The sequence below is a fragment of the Choloepus didactylus genome, chromosome 3, assembly GCF_015220235.1.
Source record: "Choloepus didactylus isolate mChoDid1 chromosome 3, mChoDid1.pri, whole genome shotgun sequence".
NCBI lineage: Eukaryota > Metazoa > Chordata > Mammalia > Pilosa > Megalonychidae > Choloepus > Choloepus didactylus.
In genome coordinates this window covers 58,654,977-58,675,010 of record NC_051309.1, presented here as the reverse complement: position 1 = coordinate 58,675,010, position 20,034 = coordinate 58,654,977, and the positions used below count along the sequence as shown (strand labels likewise).

Genomic DNA, 20,034 nt, shown 5'->3' with positions numbered 1-20,034 from the left:
GCTAGAGGATAGTGAGGTAGGTACAGTGGCATGTTTTGAACTTTGATTTTAAAAATCAGCTAGAGTGAACCTTCTGAGGTCCTTTTCTTCCTTAGTGTGATACTGAATTATTGCATCAGCATGAAAAGCAGATAAGATTCTTAGACCAATCTCCGATTTCATGAATAACTGAAGACCAGAGAATTTACACATAGGCACACTATTAGCAATAGTTGAAAGTAGTTCTCTTTCTGAATCCTCATGCTGTGCATATCTGTTTTATACTGAGAAGGTGGTGGTAAACATGCCTATATTTTATATTTCCACCTAGATTCCCACCTAATCATAAGACCTAGATTCATTCAGTATTCAAGAAATATTTATTGCACATCTGTTCTGTGTCAGTCACCATGCTAGCAGCTGGAATACAAATAATAAAAGCAGTAAATTGAGCTCTAAATGGCTATTTTTACTTGCTGGATGCTGTGCTAAATGCTTTAAATGCACTGATATTTAGTTCTTATATGGCTACTCTGTAAGGTTGGTAAAAGATGAATAAGATAGCACCTTTGCCCTAAGGCTCATTTTTCATTTGGATGGGTGGGGGTTGCAGAATGGTGGTTCAGGGGCACTTTCAAAGAGAAGGTCAGAGCTAAGTTGGGGCTTGAAGGATGAGTAGGTCTTGGCCATGTGGACGAGGTGGGAGAAATGTATTGCAGGTGGAGAATACAGCACATATGAAGAGAAGAAGTCATGAGATGGCATGATATATTTTAGGGGGAAGCAAGTAGTTCAGTGTGGCTGGAACATAGGGTTGGAGTAAGGAGAAAATAAAAGATAAGACTGATGGGCAGGACCCAAATAATGAGATAAGCCAAATAAAGTATTGTCGTATAAGTAATTGGCATTCCTTAAAAGGTTTGTATCAGTCAGCTTAGGATGGATTATGCTGCCATTACAAATGACCCCCAGACTGTAATCATTTACAAAAAAAGTATATTTCTTGCTGGCATTACTCTCTGCTCCATGTTTTCACCCTGGGACCAAGGCTAATGGAGCATCTTCTACCTGGGACATTGATGGTCTTTTGCCAAAGGGACAATGACCATGACTTACTATGCAGTGGCTCTGAAAAGTTTCTGCCCAGACTTGATGCATTTTACTTCTGTACATGTTTTAATTAGCCAAAGTGATTTGACCAACAGTACAGGGATGTATGATTTTCCCTTAGGGAAGGGGAGCTAATATTTGGAAGGAAAATACAGTCTACTAAGGGTTTTAAGTGCATGAATGACATGATTTGAAAAATCATTTTTGGGGTGTGGGAAATAGGTAGAAATATTTTTAACAATGTTTCTAGGAAATCGAGGGGAGATTTGGGATATCCCCCCCTCCCCTGCCCCGCTAGGTTGTGATGAGTGTGTCTCAAATTATCCCTTCATTCTTTTCCTTTCTCATTTCTAGGCTGACTGTGAACAGTATGTATTCCCGGGATGTCCCAGGGACTTCAGCCCTGTGTGTGGAAGTGACATGATCACATACCCCAATGAGTGCATCCTGTGTGAGAAAATCAGGTAACAATTTTACAGCTATAGACTAGTCAAGTTTTATTTTTTTTTTGAATTTTGATTCGTTGGGAAGTAGTGACTTTTTTGGTGGTATGGGAATCATATGTGACATAAATGGTTCTCAGTTTTCAGACTCACATTTAAAAAGACCCGAAATCCTTCAGGGCATTTTCCAGGTCAAAGTTAGAAAATGAGGTATGTGTGTGATTAATCAACTATAGAACAGACAATCGAGTTATGTTACTACCCATGGATGGACAATTTCCCCAAATTAAGAGTATATTTAATACTTAAACTATGGCATATTAAATTGTCTTTTAAATTCAGAGGGCATGTGCAGGTTCTCTGTCCACAATGCACTACTAGGGGAGAAGTATGATGTAATAATGGCTTGAGAGAATGCTAAGTATTAAGTTTATTGTACTTGATGTGACACGCCCGACCTGGTGACCTGACTGCCTTACCTAAGGTGTGCTGCTTTGTATTGCAGGGAGCCCATTCTCTGACTTCAGTCTTCAGGGAGGGAGCTAGGACTTCTCAGAGTGATTCTGTGGGATTAGTGCTCTGTGCCCTAGGGTTAGGGGAAAAAACAAACAAACAAACAAAAGAAAACCCCGGCAGTGTTGGGATTTCCACCTTAGTTTCCTGGCTAATAAGACAAATACCATACAATGGATTGGCTTAACAACAGGAATTTACTAGCTCCCAATTTCTGAGGTGAGAAGGCTGACTTCCTCCTGGGTTGGTACAGTTCTGGCTGGCCAGCAATCCTTGGGGTTTCTTGGCTTTTCTGTCACATCGCATTGCCCTTCCTTTCTCTTCCGGGTTCCGTTGACTTCTGGCTTCTACTCTTCCTTCTCTCCTCCTCGTGGCTTTCTCTATTTATCTGTATAAAGCCTCCAGTAATAGGATTGAGGCCTACCCTCATTCCGTTGGCCACACTTTAACTAAAAATAGCGTCTTTAAAAGGTCATGTTTACAATGGGTTCACATCCATAGGAATGGCTTAAGATTAAGAACTTTGTTTTTTCTGGTGTACATAATTCAGCCTACCTCACCACCCTACTTAAAGTTTTCTAGATTTAGTTTAAAAATAAAAAATGTTTAAATAAGCATAGCCCTGAAAGGAATCTAATGTATAATGACATGGTTCTTTTAAATACAAATAGTGGGATGGTTTCAGAAGGTAGCTTTTATTTATGTTTTTTGTTCAATTTACAGGGTAGAAGGCCGTGATATTAAAGTAATCCGAAATGAACCTTGCTAATGGAACATCTTCAGAAAAGAAGATGGACAAACCACCTTAAAATTAGCCTATTAGATGAATTTTAGCTTTCCCATTTTCCCTTTTCCTATGTTTCTTTACCTGAGATTTATTTGTTAACCAACATTTTCTGATGGGAGGCGTGGAAGAGAGCCATGTATATTAACTGCTGAATCAAAATAAACACCTTACTCACTGGCTTTTGCCCTTTGCCTTAAGCTAATTGCCTGCATGACTTGTGCATTGTTTTATTTAGTTGAATGGTATTAGCATTGTATTTGGTTACTGCTGTTTTGTGTTGAAAATGGCATTTTCACTCAATAGCCTCACAGTGGCTCTTTTCCTCCCAGGCAAAGGTGAATTTCACTAAGAAGAGGAGTCATTGTTGAGAGGGCAAGAATTATCCTAATTTCCCCTTTCTGTGATTCTCGGATAATTAATTTATACGTAATTTATATGTAACTAGTAGAGTGTTCTGCACATAGCACATAATCGTGAGGTACTTGGAGCTGACTTTAATCCAAGCTGGTAGAGTTCAGAGATGGTGGTAGTAAAAATACTTACTAGATTCATTAACTCCTTTCAATGAGGTTAATCTTTCAGGGTTAATTCAGGATTTGGCATTTTCCTCCTTTAAGAGCAGAGTTTCTCAATCAGAGCAATTTTGACCTCAAGGAACATTTGGCAGTCTGGAGACATTTTTGGTGTTCCAGCTGAGGGTGGGGGCTGCCAGCCTCTACATCTTACACCATACAAAAAGAATTATCTGGTAGTGCTGAGGTTGAGAAACTCTGTATTTGAGTTTGATATGACGTGATGATTCAACATTTTATTGTAACTGGTGCCCCGCTGGCAACAGTGCCAGGCCGAACCTGATTCTTGCTGTGGAAAGAATTCAGAGATGAGGGGGCCAGTAGGAATAAATAGTAAAGTTAATTAAAGAAAAAGAGAAAGGAGAGGGGGAAGATGGCAGCATAGAGAGGAGTGGAAGCTAAGTAGTCCCCCTGAAACAACTGAAAAAAACCGGAAACAACCAGTGAATGATCCAGAATAACTGGGGGGGGCAAACGAGACCATCCACTCATCATACACCAACCTGAATTGGGAGGAATGCCCGAGATCACAGCATAAAATCTGTAAGTAAAATCGGCAGATCCAAGTCGGGAGACCCCTCCCCCATAGCCCGAGCTGCAAAACCTCTTGGTGCCAGAGAGATGCTCTCTCCCAGCAAGCGAATATAGCTCAGCTGAGCACCAACTGGGGTTTTAAGTAGCGAGTGTGAACTGCTCACTATGAGGTATGAATCCCCAACAAGTAGACAGAGGTTTTGGGTGACGACTGACCTTGTCTGTCAGACCTTGTCGTCAGACTGACAACTGACCAAGGGTTGCCTTGGACTAGGTTTGAAGGGGATTATCTGTTTCTTTTTAGGCTCAATGGAGAAAGCCCCAGCCATTTTCAGTTCCCAGTGCTGTGACTCAGAGAAGTGTGGCGATAGCACAAGCAGAGAGAGAGAGACCACTGAAATGCTAATGACCTCCCCCTAAGGGGTCTGTCTTCTCCAAGAGGAAAGGGGTGGGGCCCTTTCCATTCAGAACCAGACCCCAGAGCCTGGGGGATCACGGCCATACCTCCTCACACCAGAAAAGAATTATAGGCTAAAAAGGAGAAAAAAACGCACGACTTGCAGCCATCTCCCCAGCGGGTGGGGGTACTCCTGCCCAGGGCCAAACCCACAGCACAGAGCCGTGCCAAGAAATCCAGTGTGATGGGGGGGGTCTTTTCTGCAGCACCGCTCACACGCCACAATATCAGCCGTGGACAGTGGCCTTGAATACACCCACAGCTGATTGTCCCAGAGATGGGAGGGCGGAGCTCTGCGGAAGGGAGAGGTTAGCATGTCCCATTCAACCATCTTTGAGGTGGGCTTGGAACGCCCCTGTGCAGCCCGCCATCCCAGGGCTTCCCTGGAGGTCGGTGTGCACTTGTGATGTGGCATGGCCCTCCCTCCCTCAGCAGGGGTCCTGGAAGAGCACAGCAGGGAAGGGGGAACCACTCGGAAATCCCAGGGAACCTACGCCAATACCAAGGACTTTTGGGTCAGTGGCAGAGAACAGCCTTAAATCTCTGGGAACACCTGGGAGGTTTGATTATTAAAGCTACCCTTCCTCCCTAACCGCTCAGACGCACGTCCCTCATTCGAGGCAGACAGCACCGACAGCACACCCAAATTAAGTGCACTGAGTGAACCCCACGGGGGTCAAATCCCCACACACTACAAAGACAGAGTTGGGGAGAGCTGACTTGAGGGGAATTAGTGACTCACGGACCCCATCTGCTAGTTGGTTGGAGAGAGTGTATGCCACCAAGCTGCAATTCTGACAAATTAAAGATCAAGTAAAGCAAAAGCCAAGAGGCCAAAAACAACAGAAAATCTTAAAGCTTACGATAAAACCAGATGATATGGAGAAACCAAACCTAAACACCCAAATCAAAAGCTCAGAAGACACACAGTACTTGGCGCAATTAATCAAAGCATTACAGACAGGCAACGAGAGCATGGCACAGGATATAAAGGACATGAAGAAGAGCATGGCACAGGATATAAAAGACATAAAGAAGATATTGCAAGAGTAAATAAAAAAATAGAAGATCTTATGGAAATTAAAGAAACTGTAGACCAAATTAAAAAGACTCTGGATATTTGTAATAAAAGATTAGAGGAAGTTGAACAACAATTCAGCCTCCTTGAGGACCACAGAACAGAAAATGAAAGAACAAAAGAAAGGAGAAAAAAATTGAAAAAATCGAAGTGGATCTCAGGGATATGATAGATAAAATAAAACGTCCAAATTTAAGACTCATTGGTGTCCCAGAAGGGGAAGAGAAGGGTAAAGGTCTAGAAAGAGTATTCAAAGATATTGTTGGGGAAAACTTCCCAAATCTTCCACACAATATAAATACACAAAGCATAAATGCCCAGCGAACTCCAAATAGAGTAAATCCAAATAAACCCACTCCAAGACATGTTCTGATCAGACTGTCAAATACTGAAGAGAAGGAGCAAGTTCTGAAAGTAGCAAGAGAAAAGCAATTCACCACATACAAAGGAAACAACATAAGACTAAGTAGTGACTACTTAGTGGCCACCATGGAGGTGAGAAGGCAGTGGCATGACATATTTAAAATTCTTGAGAGAGAAAAATTTCCAACCCAGAATACTTTATCCAGCAAAACTCTCCTTTAAATTTGAGGGAGAGCTTAAATTTTTCACAGACAAACAAATGCTGAGAGATTTTGCTAACAAAAGACCTGCCCTACTTCAGATACTAAAGGGAGCCCTACTGACAGAAAAACAAAGAAAGGAGAGAGATATATAGAGAATTTTAACAGACATATATAGAATATTACATCCCAGGTCACTGGGACGCACATTTTTCTCTAGCGATCATGGATCTTTCTCCAGAATGGACCATCTGCTGGAACACAAAAACAGGCCTCAATTAAAAAAAAAAAAAATTTGTTCAAATCACATTCTCTGACCACAATGGAATACAAATAGAAGTCAATAACCATCAGAAACTTGGAGAATTCACAAACACCTGGAGGTTAAAAATTAGGGAGAGATGAAAACATTTCTGGATTATCAAAAGCTGAGGGATTTCATCACCAGTAATCAGTCCTATAAGAAATGCTAAAGGGAGTTGAGCAGGCTGAAAGGAAGGGACACTAAACAATTGACTGAAACTACATGAAGAAATAAAGATTTCCAGTAAAGATCACATGGTAAATATAAATACCAATACTGCTGTATTTTTGATTTATAACTCCACTATTTACTTCCTACAGGATCTAAAATACATAAACTGTGATGATAAATCAGTGATTTTGGACTCAATGTAAAATAGGTAATTTTAGACAAGAACTACATAAAGGTGGGGAATGATGGAGTATAGGAACATAGTTTATGTATCATATTGAAGTTAAGTTGGTATCAAAGAAAAACAAGATTGTTATAGATTTAATATGTTAAATTTAAGCCCCATGGTAAACACAAAGAAAGTATCAGAGAATATACTGACAAGTAGAGTAGTGATGAAAAGTAGAGTAGGGGTTCTGAGAAGTGGGGGAAGGGGCAATGGGGAGTTAAGAAATGAGAGTAGGGTTTCTGTTTGGGGTGAAGGGAAACTTATAGAAAGGGATTGTGGGAAGGTGATAGCATTGCAACATTCTAAATGTGATTAATCCTACTAATGGAATGCTAGGGAGGGGATGGAATGGGAAGATTTAGGCTATATATATGTTTCCACAATTGAAAAAAAAAAAAAAGACGGTCTAGTAGATGACAATTAAATGCCAAGGATGATCCTGGATGGGATCTGAGGATGGAGGAGAGGAGGCTCAAAGGGACACAGATGGAACACAAGAAAAAAAAAGGGAATACAGAATGTAAGCTATTATATCAATGTTGAATTTCTTGAACTTGGCTGCACTTAATGAGATTGCATAAAACAATGTTCTTGTCCATGGGAAAGGTATATGGGAATTATATTGTTTGTTCAAAGATATGTGCAGCTTGCTCTCATATGTTCAGAGGACAGAGCAATAGATGATGGATGATAGGGAGGGACGGAGGGAGAGAGGGAGGGAAAGAAAGAAGTGGTGGTGTGACAGGATGTTAAAGGTGGTGGATCGGGGTATTGGGGGGGTTGGGGTATGATGGAGTTCTATGTATGGGGTTTGTACTGTTTTTGCAACTGTTCCTGTAAGATTGAATTTATTTCAAAATAAAATTTATAAATTAAAAAAAAAAAGAGAAAGATACACATTGTAGAGAGAACTTGGGCATGTTTGAGGGAGAAGCATGCCCTGAGTTGGAGTGGGTTGGCTTGTTATAACTGGAAGTTTTGCTGGTGGCAGTGTTCAGTAGTAACCTCTGAACACTAGGGGCTTACAAAGTTTGTATTAACCATGGTTTGCATTAACTAGGTATCTTCTTTGTTCTAGAAGGAAACGGCTATCAGGACTTGTGGTCGGCCCTCAGTTATCCAAAATTGGTCTACGGCAGATGTTTAACAATCTTTATGACCCCATGCTTTTTGTCATTAGCTAAGAGTTTGCTTTGAACCCATGATTTTACAAGCTTTTATGGTTTGGGGAGGCTTCAGAGCTTCAGAGGAAGTTTTGGCTCCATGAAGTCTGCAGTTGAAGCTTGCAGATCTGCATTCCCTCTTTTGAAGCTGAATAGCGGTCCAGGTTCCACAGCCTTGATGCCCTGTTCTGTCCTGCTTCATTATAACAGTAATAAAGTGAACGGGGATGAATTTGGAATGGTGGAATTTTCCAGGTGGTGGGCTTTGAGCCCAGAAGTCCTTGGTTAAGGGCACTCTCACACCAGGAAACAGAAATATGAGGCAGGTGGTGTACTGGGAGGGACATGGCTTTTCAGGGTGAGCTAAACCCGAGTTTGAATTCTGATTCCATCACTGATGAGTTTGAATTCTGATTCCAACACTGACTTGTGCTTCAGTTTTTTTATCTGAAAATGTGGATATTGCTTATGTTATATGGAGCTGTTATGAGGAAACTGCTTAAGCACAGTGTTTGGCACATATAATCCACTGCAATAGTAGCTACTGTTACTTCAGGCACCAGGCTTAGAGAGGAAGAAATGAAGCCCACAGAGTAAATCAACCTGTTTAAGGCCCTAGAACACATTTGAAACTGTGCCTGGACTAGAAGCCTGGGTCTCTGAATTCCCAGTCCTCTGTTTTGTGTTGTTTTTTGTTTTTTTTTTTTTATGTCTTAAAACATTTTCTATTTTTAAAATTTTTACTCTTAATTTTTTAAACAGTTTTATTCACATACCATACAGTCCATCCAAAGTGCACAATCAATGGCTCTTGGTATAATCACTGAGTTGTGTGTTCATTACCACAATCAATTTGAGAACTTTCTCATTGTTCCAAAAAGAAAAATCACATATCTCTTATACTTCCTGTTATTGACACTTGGCATTGGTGTGGTGCCTTTGTTACAACTGATGAAAGGATATTACAGTATTACCATTTACTGTAGTCCATAGTTTGCATTAGTTGTATTTTTTCCCATGTACTGCCTGTGCCAGTTTGAATGTATTATGTCCCCCAAAACGCCATTATCTTTGATGTAATCTTGTGTGGGCAGATGTATTAGTGTTGATTAGATTGTAATTCTTTGATTAAGGGTTTCTGTGGAAATGCAACCCACTCAACTATAGGTGATAACTCTGATTAGATAATTTCCTTGGAGGCATGGCCCCCACCCATTCAGCATGAGCCTTGATTAGTTTACTAGAGCACTATGTAATCTCAGACAGAAGGAGTGAGCTTGCTACAGGCAAGAGGGACACAATGAAGAATGCACAGGAGCTGAGAGAGGAGCTGTAGATGAGAGACTGTTTGAAGACGGCTATTGGAAGCTGACGCTGACATTCTGGAGAAAGCCATTTTGAAACCAGAAGTTGGAGCAGAGGCCAGCCACATGCCTTCCCAGCTAGCAGAGGTTTTCCAGATGCCATTGGCCATCCTCCAGTGAAGGTACCCAATTGTTGATGCATTACCTTGGACACTTTATGCCCTTAAGACTGTAACTGTATAACCAAATAAACCCCCTTTATAAAAGCCATTTCATTTCTGTTGTTTTGCAAAACATTTCATTTCTGTTGTTTTGCAAAAAGGCAGCATCAGCAAACTGCCCTATTATTAACATCTGGTAATAGTGATGTACATTTGTTCTTGTTCATGTAAAGACATTTGTACAGTTAACCACAGTCATCATCCACAACAAGGTTCACTATGTTATACAGTCCCATGTTTTATCCTCTAGCTTTCCTTCTAGTAACATACATGACACATTGTGCCGGTTTGAAACTGTTTTGGACCCCGAAGAGCCATGATCTTTTTAATCCAATTTTGTTGGGTGGAACCTTTTGATTGTTTCCTTCAAGATGTGACTCACCCAACTGTGGGTGAGATCTTTGATTAATTATTTCCATGGAGATGTGACCCTGCTCATTCTGGGCGGGTCTTAATTGGATCACTGGAGTCTTTTAAGAGAGTTCACAGAAACAAGGAGCTCAGAGAAGCTGAGGGAGACATTTGGAGAGAAACTAAGATATGTAATCCAGAGTTTGCCCCTGGGAGAAGCTAAGAGCTGACACAGACCCAGACACTTGGAGATGCTGGGAAATGCAGACAGAAGGACATTTGGAGATGCTAAGCTAAGAGATGAAGCCCAGAGTTTGCCCCGGAGAAGCTAAGAGAAGACCCCCAGATGCTTACAGAGAAATGTTCTAGGAGAACCAAGCAGAGAGCTGAGAGAAGCTAAGAGAGACAGAAGTCCAGAGACATTTTGGAGAAAGCCATTTTGAAACCAGAACCCAGGAGCAAAGGACCAGCAGACACCAGCCATGTGCCTTCCCAGCTGACAGAGGTGTTCCGGATGCCATCGGACTTTATTCAGTGAAGATATCCTCTTGTTGATGCCTTAGTTTGGACACTTTTATGGCCTTAGAATTGTAAATTTATAACCTAATAAATCCCCTTTACAAAAGCCAGTTATGGTGTTCTTGTATTTTGCATAATAGCAGCTTTAGCAAACTGGAACAACCATAATCACACCCCAAATTTAGAACCATTAATTACACTTACAGCAATGTGCTACGATCACCTTTATCCATTGCCAAACATTTACAATCAACCTTTTTATAAATCTGTACAAATTAAGCTTCAGCCCCCCACTCTCTTCCCTCCTATCTCCCTAGTCCTCTGTTCTTATATCGAATAGAGGCAATGAAGTGGGAAGTTGTATAACAAAGTGTCACAATTAATGTCCTGTGATTATTCTTGTCTTAAAAGTTTTACAGAAATATGCTTTTTGAAAATTAAAAAATATACAGAAGTGTATAAAAATAAAAAGTGGAAGTCTTGCACATGCTAATGTTGAGACAACCAACATTAGCATTTTGGAAGTCTCCTTTCTCTCTCCATACATGTCTAGGAAATCACACCATACACACAAACACACACAAGTAAACTGTAAACTTCCTTTTCCCCTTATATTTTGGGTTTTTTTTTTTTTATGCCAATATAGAGAATTTCTTTTTTAACAATTATATAGTATTCTATTATTGTACCATAATTTATCCAGTATCTCTTGATCTGTATTTGTATAATTTATTAGGATTCTCTTAGTTGAAAGTGGAAGAATCTCCTCTTGCTAATGGGAAAATTAATTGGCCCTTTTAATCATATTTGTGGAAGAGTATGGGTGGAGTTAGCCTCAGGGGGTGCCAAGAACCAGGGTCTCCCCGGACTCCGTGCCTCTTCATGTCTCGAATCTGCTTTTCTAAGCATGCCAGCTTCATTTGTAGACTAGCTTTACTTCCTATGGGGAATGCAAAACCAGAAGCTCTAAAGCCTATTTTAGCAGCTTCCTCATCTGACAGGAAATGATTCTTTACCAGTTTCAGGTGAAAAAATCTCAGGAAAGGAGCCAGACACAAAAGGATAAATACTGTATAGAGATTACATTTACATACGTGGGGAATCATTCCTTTTGAGAAACTGCCAGGCTGTTTTCCAAAGTGTGCACCATGTTACATTCCCACCAGCAGTTACTCTTCACATCCTTGCCAACAGTTAACGATCTTTTAAAAAATTGTATTTGCAAGTTTGTTTTTTTTTTTTAATCATCATTTTATTGAGATATATTCACATACCACGCAGTCATACAAAACCAATTGTACTTTCGATTGTTTACAGTACCATTACATAGTTGTACATTCATCACCTAAATCAATCCCTGACACCTTCATTAGCACACACACAAAAATAACAAGAATAATAATTAGAGTGAAAAAGAGCAACTGAAGTAAAAAAGAACACTGGGTACCTTTGTCTGTTTGTTTCCTTCCCCTACTTTTCTACACATCCATCCATAAACTAGACAAAGTGGAGTTTGGTCCTTATGGCATTCCCAATCCCACTGTCACCCCTCATAAGCTACATTTTTGTACAACTGTCTTCGAGATTCATGGGTTCTGGGTTGTAGTTTAATAGTTTCAGGTATCCACCACCAGCTACCCCAATTCTTTAGAACCTAAAAAAGGTTGTCTAAAGTGTGCGTAAGAGTGCCCACCAGAGTGACCTCTCGGCTCGTTTTGGAATCTCTCTGCCACTGAAGCTTATTTCATTTCCTTTCACATCCCCCTTTTGGTCAAGAAGATGTTCTCCATCCCACGGTGCCGAGTCTACATTCCTCCCCGGGAGTCATATTCCACGTTACCAGGGAGATTCACTTCCCTGGGTGTCTGATCCCACGTAGGGGGGAGGGCAGTGATTTCACCTTTCAAGTTGGCTTAGCCAGAGAGAGAGGGCCACATCTGAGCAACAAAGAGGCATTCAGGAGGAGACTCTTAGGCACAAATACAGGGAGGCCTAGCCTCTCCTTTGCAGCAACCGTCTTCCCAAGGGTAAAACTTATGGTAGAGGGCTCAACCCATCAAACCACCAGTCCCCTATGTCTGTGGTCATGTTAGCAACCATGGAGGTGGGGTAGGCGAATACCCCTGCATTCTCCACAGGCTCCTCAAGGGGGCACTACATCTTTTTTTTTTTTTTTCCTTGTTTGTCTTTTTTCTTTTTTTTTTTTTTTAACTTTCCCTTCTTTTTTAAATCAACTGTATGAAAAAAAAAGTTAAAAAGAAAACAAACATACAATAAAAGAACATTTCAAAGAGACCATAACAAGGGAGTAAGAAAAAGACAACTAACCTAAGATAACTGCTTAACTTCCAACATGTTCCTACTTTACCCCAAGAAAGTTACATAATATAGCAACATTTCAGTGAACTTGTTCCTACTACATCCATCAGAAATTAACAGACCATAGTCATTTCTGGGCATCCCCAGAACGTTAAATAGCTTATCTGTTCTTCTTGGATTATTGTTCCCCCTTCCTTAATTGCTCTCTACTGCTAGTTCCCCTACATTCTACATTATAAACCATTTGTTTTACATTTTTCAAAGTTCACATTAGTGGTAGCATATAATATTTCTCTTTTTGTGCCTGGCTTATTTCGCTCAGCATTATGTCTTCAAGGTTCATCCATGTTGTCATATGTTTCACCAGATCGTTCCTTCTTACTGCCGCGTAGTATTCCATCGTGTGTATATACTACATTTTATTTATCCACTCATCTGTTGAAGGACATTTGGGTTGTTTCCATCTCTTGGCAATTGTGAATAATGCTGCTATGAACATTGGCGTGCAGATATCTGTTCGTGTCACTGCTTTCCGATCTTCCGGGTATATACCGAGAAGTGCAATCGCTGGATCGAATGGTAGCTCTATATCTAGTTTTCTAAGGAACTGCCAGACTGACTTCCAGAGTGGCTGAACCATTATACAGTCCCACCAACAATGAATAAGAGTTCCAATTTCTCCACATCCCCTCCAGCATTTGTAGTTTCCTGTTTGTTTAATGGCAGCCATTCTAACCGGTGTTAGATGGTATCTCATTGTGGTCTTAATTTGCATCTCTCTAATAGCTAGTGAAGCTGAACATTTTTTCATGTGTTTCTTGGCCATTTGTATTTCCTCTTCAGAGAACTGTCTTTTCATATCTTTTGCCCATTTTATAATTGGGCTGTCTGTACTATTGTCATTGAGTTGTAGGATTTCTTTGTATATGCAAGATATCAGTCTTTTGTCAGATACATGGTTTCCAAAAATTTTTTCCCATTGAGTTGGCTGCCTCTTTACCTTTTGAGAAATTCCTTTGAGGTGCAGAAACTTCTAAGCTTGAGGAGTTCCCATTTATCTATTTTCTCTTTTGTTGCTTGTGCTTTGGGTGTAAAGTCTAGGAAGTGGCCTCCTAATACAAGGTCTTGAAGATGTTTTCCTACATTATCTTCTAGGAGTTTAATGGTACTTTCTTTTCTATTGAGATCTTTGGTCCATTTTGAGTTAATTTTTGTGTAGGGGGTGAGGTAGGGGTCCTCTTTCATTCTTTTGGATATGGATATCCAACTCTCCCAGCCCCATTTGTTGAAAAGACCATTATGGCTCAGTTCGGTGACTTTGGGGGCCTTATCAAAGATCAGTCGGCCATAAATCTGAGGGTCTATCTCTGAATTCTCAATTCGATTCCATTGATCTGTATGTCTATCTTTGTGCCAGTACCATGCTGTTTTGGCAACTGTGGCTTTATAATAAGCTTCAAAGTCAGGGAGTGTAAGTCCTCCCACTTCGTTTTTCTTTTTTAGAGTGTCTTTAGCAATTCGAGGCATCTTCCCTTTCCAAATAAATTTGATAACTAGCTTTTCCAAGTCTGCAAAGTAGGTTGTTGGAATTTTGATTGGGATTGCATTGAATCTGTAGATGAGTTTGGGTAGAATTGACATCTTAATGACATTTAGCCTTCCTATCCATGAACATGGAATATTTTTCCATCTTTTAAGGTCCCCTTCTATTTCTTTTAGTAGAGTTATGTAGTTTTCTTTGTATAGGTCTTTTACATCTTTGGTTAAGTTGATTCCTAGGTACTTGATTTTTTTAGTTGGTATTGAAAATGGTATCTTTTTCTTGAGTGTCTCTTCAGTTTGTTCATTTCTAGCATATAGAAACATTACTGACTTATGTGCATTAATCTTGTATCCCGCTACTTTGCTAAATTTGTTTATTAGCTCTAGTAGGTGTATCGTTGATTTCTCAGGGTTTTCTAGATATAAGATCATATCATCTGCAAACAATGACAGTTTTACTTCTTCTTTTCCAATTTGGATGCCTTTTATTTCTTTGTCTTGCCGGATTGCCCTGGCTAGCACTTCCAGCACAATGTTGAATAACAGTGGTGACAGCGGGCATCCTTGTCTTGTTCCTGATCTTAGAGGGAAGGCTTTCAGTCTCTCACCATTGAGTAATATGCTGGCTGTGGGTTTTTCATATATGCTCTTTATCATGTTGAGGAAGTTTCCTTCAATTCCTACCTTTTGAAGTGTTTTGATCAAAAAGGGATGTTGGATTTTGTCAAATGCTTTTTCAGCATCTATTGAGATGATCAATTGATTTTTCCCTTTCGAGTTTTTAATGTGTTGTAATACATTGATTGTTTTTCTTATGTTGAACCATCCTTGCATGCCTGGAATGAACCCCACTTGGTCATGGTGTATGATTTTTTTAATGTGTCTTTGGATTCGATTTGCAAGTATTTTGTTGAGGATTTTTGCATCTATATTCATTAGGGAGATTGGCCGGTAGTTTTCCTTTTTTGTAGCATCTTTGCCTGGTTTTGGTATTAGATTGATGTTAGCTTCATAAAATGAGTTAGGTAGTGTTCCATTTTTTTCAATGTTTTGAAAGAGTTTGAGTAAGATTGGTGTCAGTTCTATCTGGAAAGTTTGGTAGAATTCCCCTGTGAAGCCATCTGGCCCTGGGCATTTATTTGTGGGAAGATTTTTGATGACTGATTGGATCTCTTTGCTTGTGATGGGTTGGTTGAGGTCTTCTATTTCTTCTTTGGTCAGTCTAGGTTGTTCATATGTTTCCAGGAAATTGTCCATTTCTTCTACATTATCCAGTTTGTTGCCATACAGTTGTTCATAATATCCTCTTATAATTTTTTTAATTTCTTCAGGATCTGCAGTTATGTCACCTTTTTCATTCATTATTTTGTTTATATGGGTCTTCTCTCTTTTTGATTTTGTCAGTCTAGCTAGGGGCTTGTCAATCTTGTTGATCTTCTCAAAGAACCAACTTTTGGTGATATTTATCCTCTCTATTGTTTTTTTGTTCTCTATGTCATTTATTTCTGCTTTAATCCTTGTTATTTCTTTTCTTGTACTTGGTTTAGGATTGGTTTGCTGTTCATTTTCTAGCTTCTTCAGTTGATCCATTAGTTCTTTGATTTTGGCTCTTTCTTCCTTTTTAATATATGCGTTTAGTGCTATAAATTTCCCCCTTAGCACTGCTTTTGCTGCATCCCATAGGTTTTGGTATGTTGTGTTCTCATTTTCATTCGTCTCTATATATTTAGCAATTTCTCTTGCTATTTCTTCTTTAACCCACTGATTGTTTAGGAGTGTGTTGTTTAACCTCCAGGTATTTGTGAATTTTCTAAGTCTCTGATGGTTATTGACTTCTAATTGTATTCCATTGTGGTCAGAGAATGTGCTTTGAATAATTTCAATCTTTTTAAATTTATTGAGGCTTGTTTTATGTCCCAGCATATGATCTATTCTGGAGAAAGTTCCGTGAGCACTAGAAAAGTATGTGTATCCTGGTGATTTGGGATGTAATGTCCTGTAGATGTCTGTTAAATCTAATTCATTTATCAGATTCTTTAGGTTTTCAATTTCTTTATTGGTCTTCTGTCTGGTTGATCTATCTATAGGAGAGAGTGATGTGTTGAAGTCTCCCACAATTATTGTGGAAACATCAATTGCTTCCTTTAGTTTTGCCAGTGTTTCTCTCATGTATTTTGTGGCACCTTGATTGGGTGCATAGACATTTACGATTGTTATTTCTTCTTGCTGAATTGCCCCTTTTATTAGTATGTAGTGGCCTTCTTTGTCTCTCAAAACATCCCTGCATTTGAAGTCTATTTTATCTGAGATTAATATTGCTACACCTGCTTTCTTTTAGCTGTAGCTTGCATGAAATATTTTTTCCATCCTTTCACTTTCAGTTTCTTTGTGTCCCTGTGTCTAAGATGAGTCTCTTGTATGCAACATATTGATGGTTCATTTTTTTTGATCCATTCTGCGAATCTATATCTTTTAATTGGGGAGTTTAATCCATTTACATTCAACGTTAAAACCGTGAAGGCATTTCTTGAATCACCCATCTTATCCTTTGGATTATGTTTGCCATATTTTTCCCTCTCTCTATTAATATCCTTTATTGTACCCATACCGAATCTCTTTAGTACTGAACCTTTCTCCAAGTCTCTCTGTCCTGTCTTTGTTTCTCTGTCTGTAGGGCTCCCTTTAGTATCTCCAGTAGGGCAGGTCTCTTGTTAGCAAATTCTCTCAGCATTTGTTTGTCTGTGAAAAATTTAAGCTCTCCCTCAAATTTGAAGGAGAGCTTTGCTGGATAAAGCATTCTTGGCTGGAAATTCCTCTCACTCAGAATTTTAAATATATCGTGCCACTGCCTTCTCGCCTCCATGGTGGCTGCTGAGTAGTCACTACTTAGTCTTATGCTGTTTCCTTTGTATGTGGTGAATTGCTTTTCTCTTGCTGCTTTCAGAACTTGCTCCTTCTCTTCTGTGTTTGACAGTGTGATCAGTATATGTCTCGGAGTGGGTTTTTTTGGATTTATTCTATTTGGAGTTCACTGAGCATTTATGATTTGTGTATTTATGTTGTTTAGAAGATTTGGGAAGTTTTCCCCAACAATTTCTTTGAATACTCTTCCTAGACCTTTACCCTTTTCTTCCCCTTCTGGGACACCAATGAGTCTTATATTTGGACGTTTCATATTATCTATCATATCCCTGAGGTCCATTTCGAGTTTTTCAATTTTTTTCCCCATTCTTTCTTTTATGCTTTCATTTTCCATTCTGTCATCTTCCAGGTCACTGATTCGTTGTTCAACTTCCTCTAGTCTTGTACTATGAGTGTCCAGAATCTTTTTAATTTGGTCAACAGTTTCTTTAATTTCCATAAGATCATCCATTTTTTTATTTAGTCTTGCAATGTCTTCTTTATGCTCTTCTAGGGTCTTCTTGATTTCCTTTGTCTCCCGTACTATGGTCTCATTGTTCATCTTTAGTTCTTTGAGTAGCTGCTCTAGGTGCTGTGTCTCTTCTGGTCTTTTGATTTGGGTGCTTGGGCTTGGGTTATCCATATCGTCTGGTTTTTTCATATGCTTTATAATTTTCTGTTGTTTTTGGCCTCGTGGCATTTGCTGAACTTGATAGGGTTCTTTTAGGGTTTGTAGACCTATTGAAGTCCTTATCTCTAATTTATCAGATCTACAGCTTCGTGGAGTACACTTTCTCTAACTAACCAGCAGGTGGCGTCCACGAGCCACCTGTTCTCCACAAGCCAGTTCTCCCCTGCTTAGCCTTTTTGGTGAGTGGGGGAGTGAGTCTTGTGGGGCCCAATTGGTGTACCAAGCTTGCGTGTGTAGTTGGTGTTGCCTGCCCTGTATGTGGGGCGTGTTTCTGGGCAGTCGGGGAGGGGGGGGTGGCCCTAACAATCAAATCTCCCTGATGATCCTAGAGTTTTAAAGCTGCTGCAATAGTCTAATCCTTCAGTTCAGTCCTGCCACAGTTTGTCTCTGCCACTGACCCACAAGTCTTTGGTATTGGCGTATGGCTCCTGAGACTTGCAAGTGGGCCCCTCTTCCAGGCTGTGCACCCCGGGTCCTCTGTTGAGGGATGACTGTGCTATGTCACAGGTGAGTGCCGTCCCCCCAGGGCAGTTCTGGGCTGCTGGGCTGTGTTGGGAGGCTCCCAGTCTGCTCAAATGATGGCTGAATGGGGCTTTGTTAATTCACACTGCTCCACCTTCCCAGCTCTGGGACATTCAGCTGAGGTTGCAGGGAAGGCTAATGTCCACACCCAGTTTTGTGGTGTGTGCCTGTTATTTGAAGCACTTCCGTCACACTGGGTTGTCTGGGGCAGCTCTGGGCTATGGGGCTGGCGATGGGCAGGAGTGTTTCCTGTCCACCAGGATGGTGGCTGTGAGCGGACACCCCCCTTTTCTTGGGAAGTTGTGTTGTTTAGTGAATTTTCTCAGCCACTGGATTATTGCCTTTTGTCTCAGAGCTCTCTTAGTTCTGCTCTTGACTTGACGTGCCCAAATTGCAATTCTTTGAAGCTTTCTGTATTGAGCTTCTTAGAGTAATTGTTTTAGAAAAAGCAAAAAGGATTTAAAAAAAAAAAAAAAAAAAAAAACGGCCCTCCTCAGAGATCTAATGGGTTATTGAAATGCTAATAGACAAAGCAACCAGGGCCATTAAGGAAAGGTGCACAGGGCAGAGAGATCAGCTTTGCTTCGGGATTTGCATATGCGCCTCAAGGCCTGAGCTCCGCCCTTCCCCTTTCTGTGTTCACCAGAACTCCAAAAATCCTCTGCTTTTATTTTGGAGTTTTTCGTGTTGTTTTTATTTCTATGCCTGTCTCCTCTCTGCTGGGCTGGCTGCTCTCAGAGTCTCTGGTGTCTGGTCTCAGTCTATCTATGGTTGGAGTTTGAATCAGTGGAATGAGTTTTCGATAAGAGCAGCCACTGCAGTTCTCCCTTCTCCTTCCCGGAGCTGACAGCCCCTCCTCCCCCGGGACTGAGCCTGGCAGGGAGTGTCGCGGGTCCCCTGGCCGCAAAAACTTACAGATTTCGCTGATCTCAGCAGTTCCACGTTTTCATGAGTGTTGTATAAAGTATGCCCAAAGACAGATTGCTCTGTGGTGTCCAGTCCACGCAGTTCCTGGCTTTTTACCTACTTTCCTGGAGGAGTAACTAAAACTTACAGCTCACCAGTCTGCCATCTTGCCCCCTCCCGCAAGTTTGTTTTTAAGCAAAATCAGGGTTATATCATATGCAAAGTTTATAGTTCTATTCTCTTTTTTAATGCAATTTTATTGAGATATAGTCACATAACATAGAATCATTCAAAGTGTACAATCGGTTGTTCACAGTATCGTCATATAGTTGTGCTTTCATCACCACAATCAAACTTTGAACATTTTCATTACTCCAAAAAATAAAATAAAACTAAGATAAAAAAGAACATCCAAAACATCCCATTCCCCTCCTCCCCACATTGTTCACTTACTTTTTTTTTGTACTTTATAGGCCACCATTTTTATTCAATTAACTAAAACTTGAAGAAATTGAAAATTAAACTTCATATAACAAGAGGTGATTAAAAATAATCTCCCAAGATCAAACTCTCAGCTGTGCTTTATTTGTATTTTCTCCCTTTCTAGATTAGCAGCTCCAAGAGAGCTAGGGCTATTTCTTTTCTTTCTTTTTTAATGTCTCAATTTTAAAAAAATTAACTTTATCAAAAAATTTTAAAAACAGACAATAAAAAACCATTTCAAACAAAACCAAAACAAAGGAATAAGAAAAAACAAATATCCTAGAATAACTGCATTACTTCCAACATGTTCCTACTCTACCCCAAGAAAATATACAGACTATATCCTAGGAAAGGAATAAGAAAAACAGATAA

General features: G+C 40.1%; 1 protein-coding gene across 1 annotated transcript in view; it reads left to right on the top strand.

The window, feature by feature from the left end:
• Window positions 1-3,009, top strand: part of SPINK2 (serine peptidase inhibitor Kazal type 2) — a 39,040-nt gene extending 36,031 nt beyond the window's left edge. The window contains exons 3-4 of the mRNA XM_037828945.1: window positions 1,444-1,553; window positions 2,769-3,009. Of these exons, the coding sequence (XP_037684873.1) occupies window positions 1,444-1,553; window positions 2,769-2,814 (156 nt within the window). The 3' untranslated portion in view covers window positions 2,815-3,009. The remainder of the gene's footprint in view (window positions 1-1,443; window positions 1,554-2,768) is intronic.
• Window positions 3,010-20,034: the final 17,025 nt, after the last annotated feature.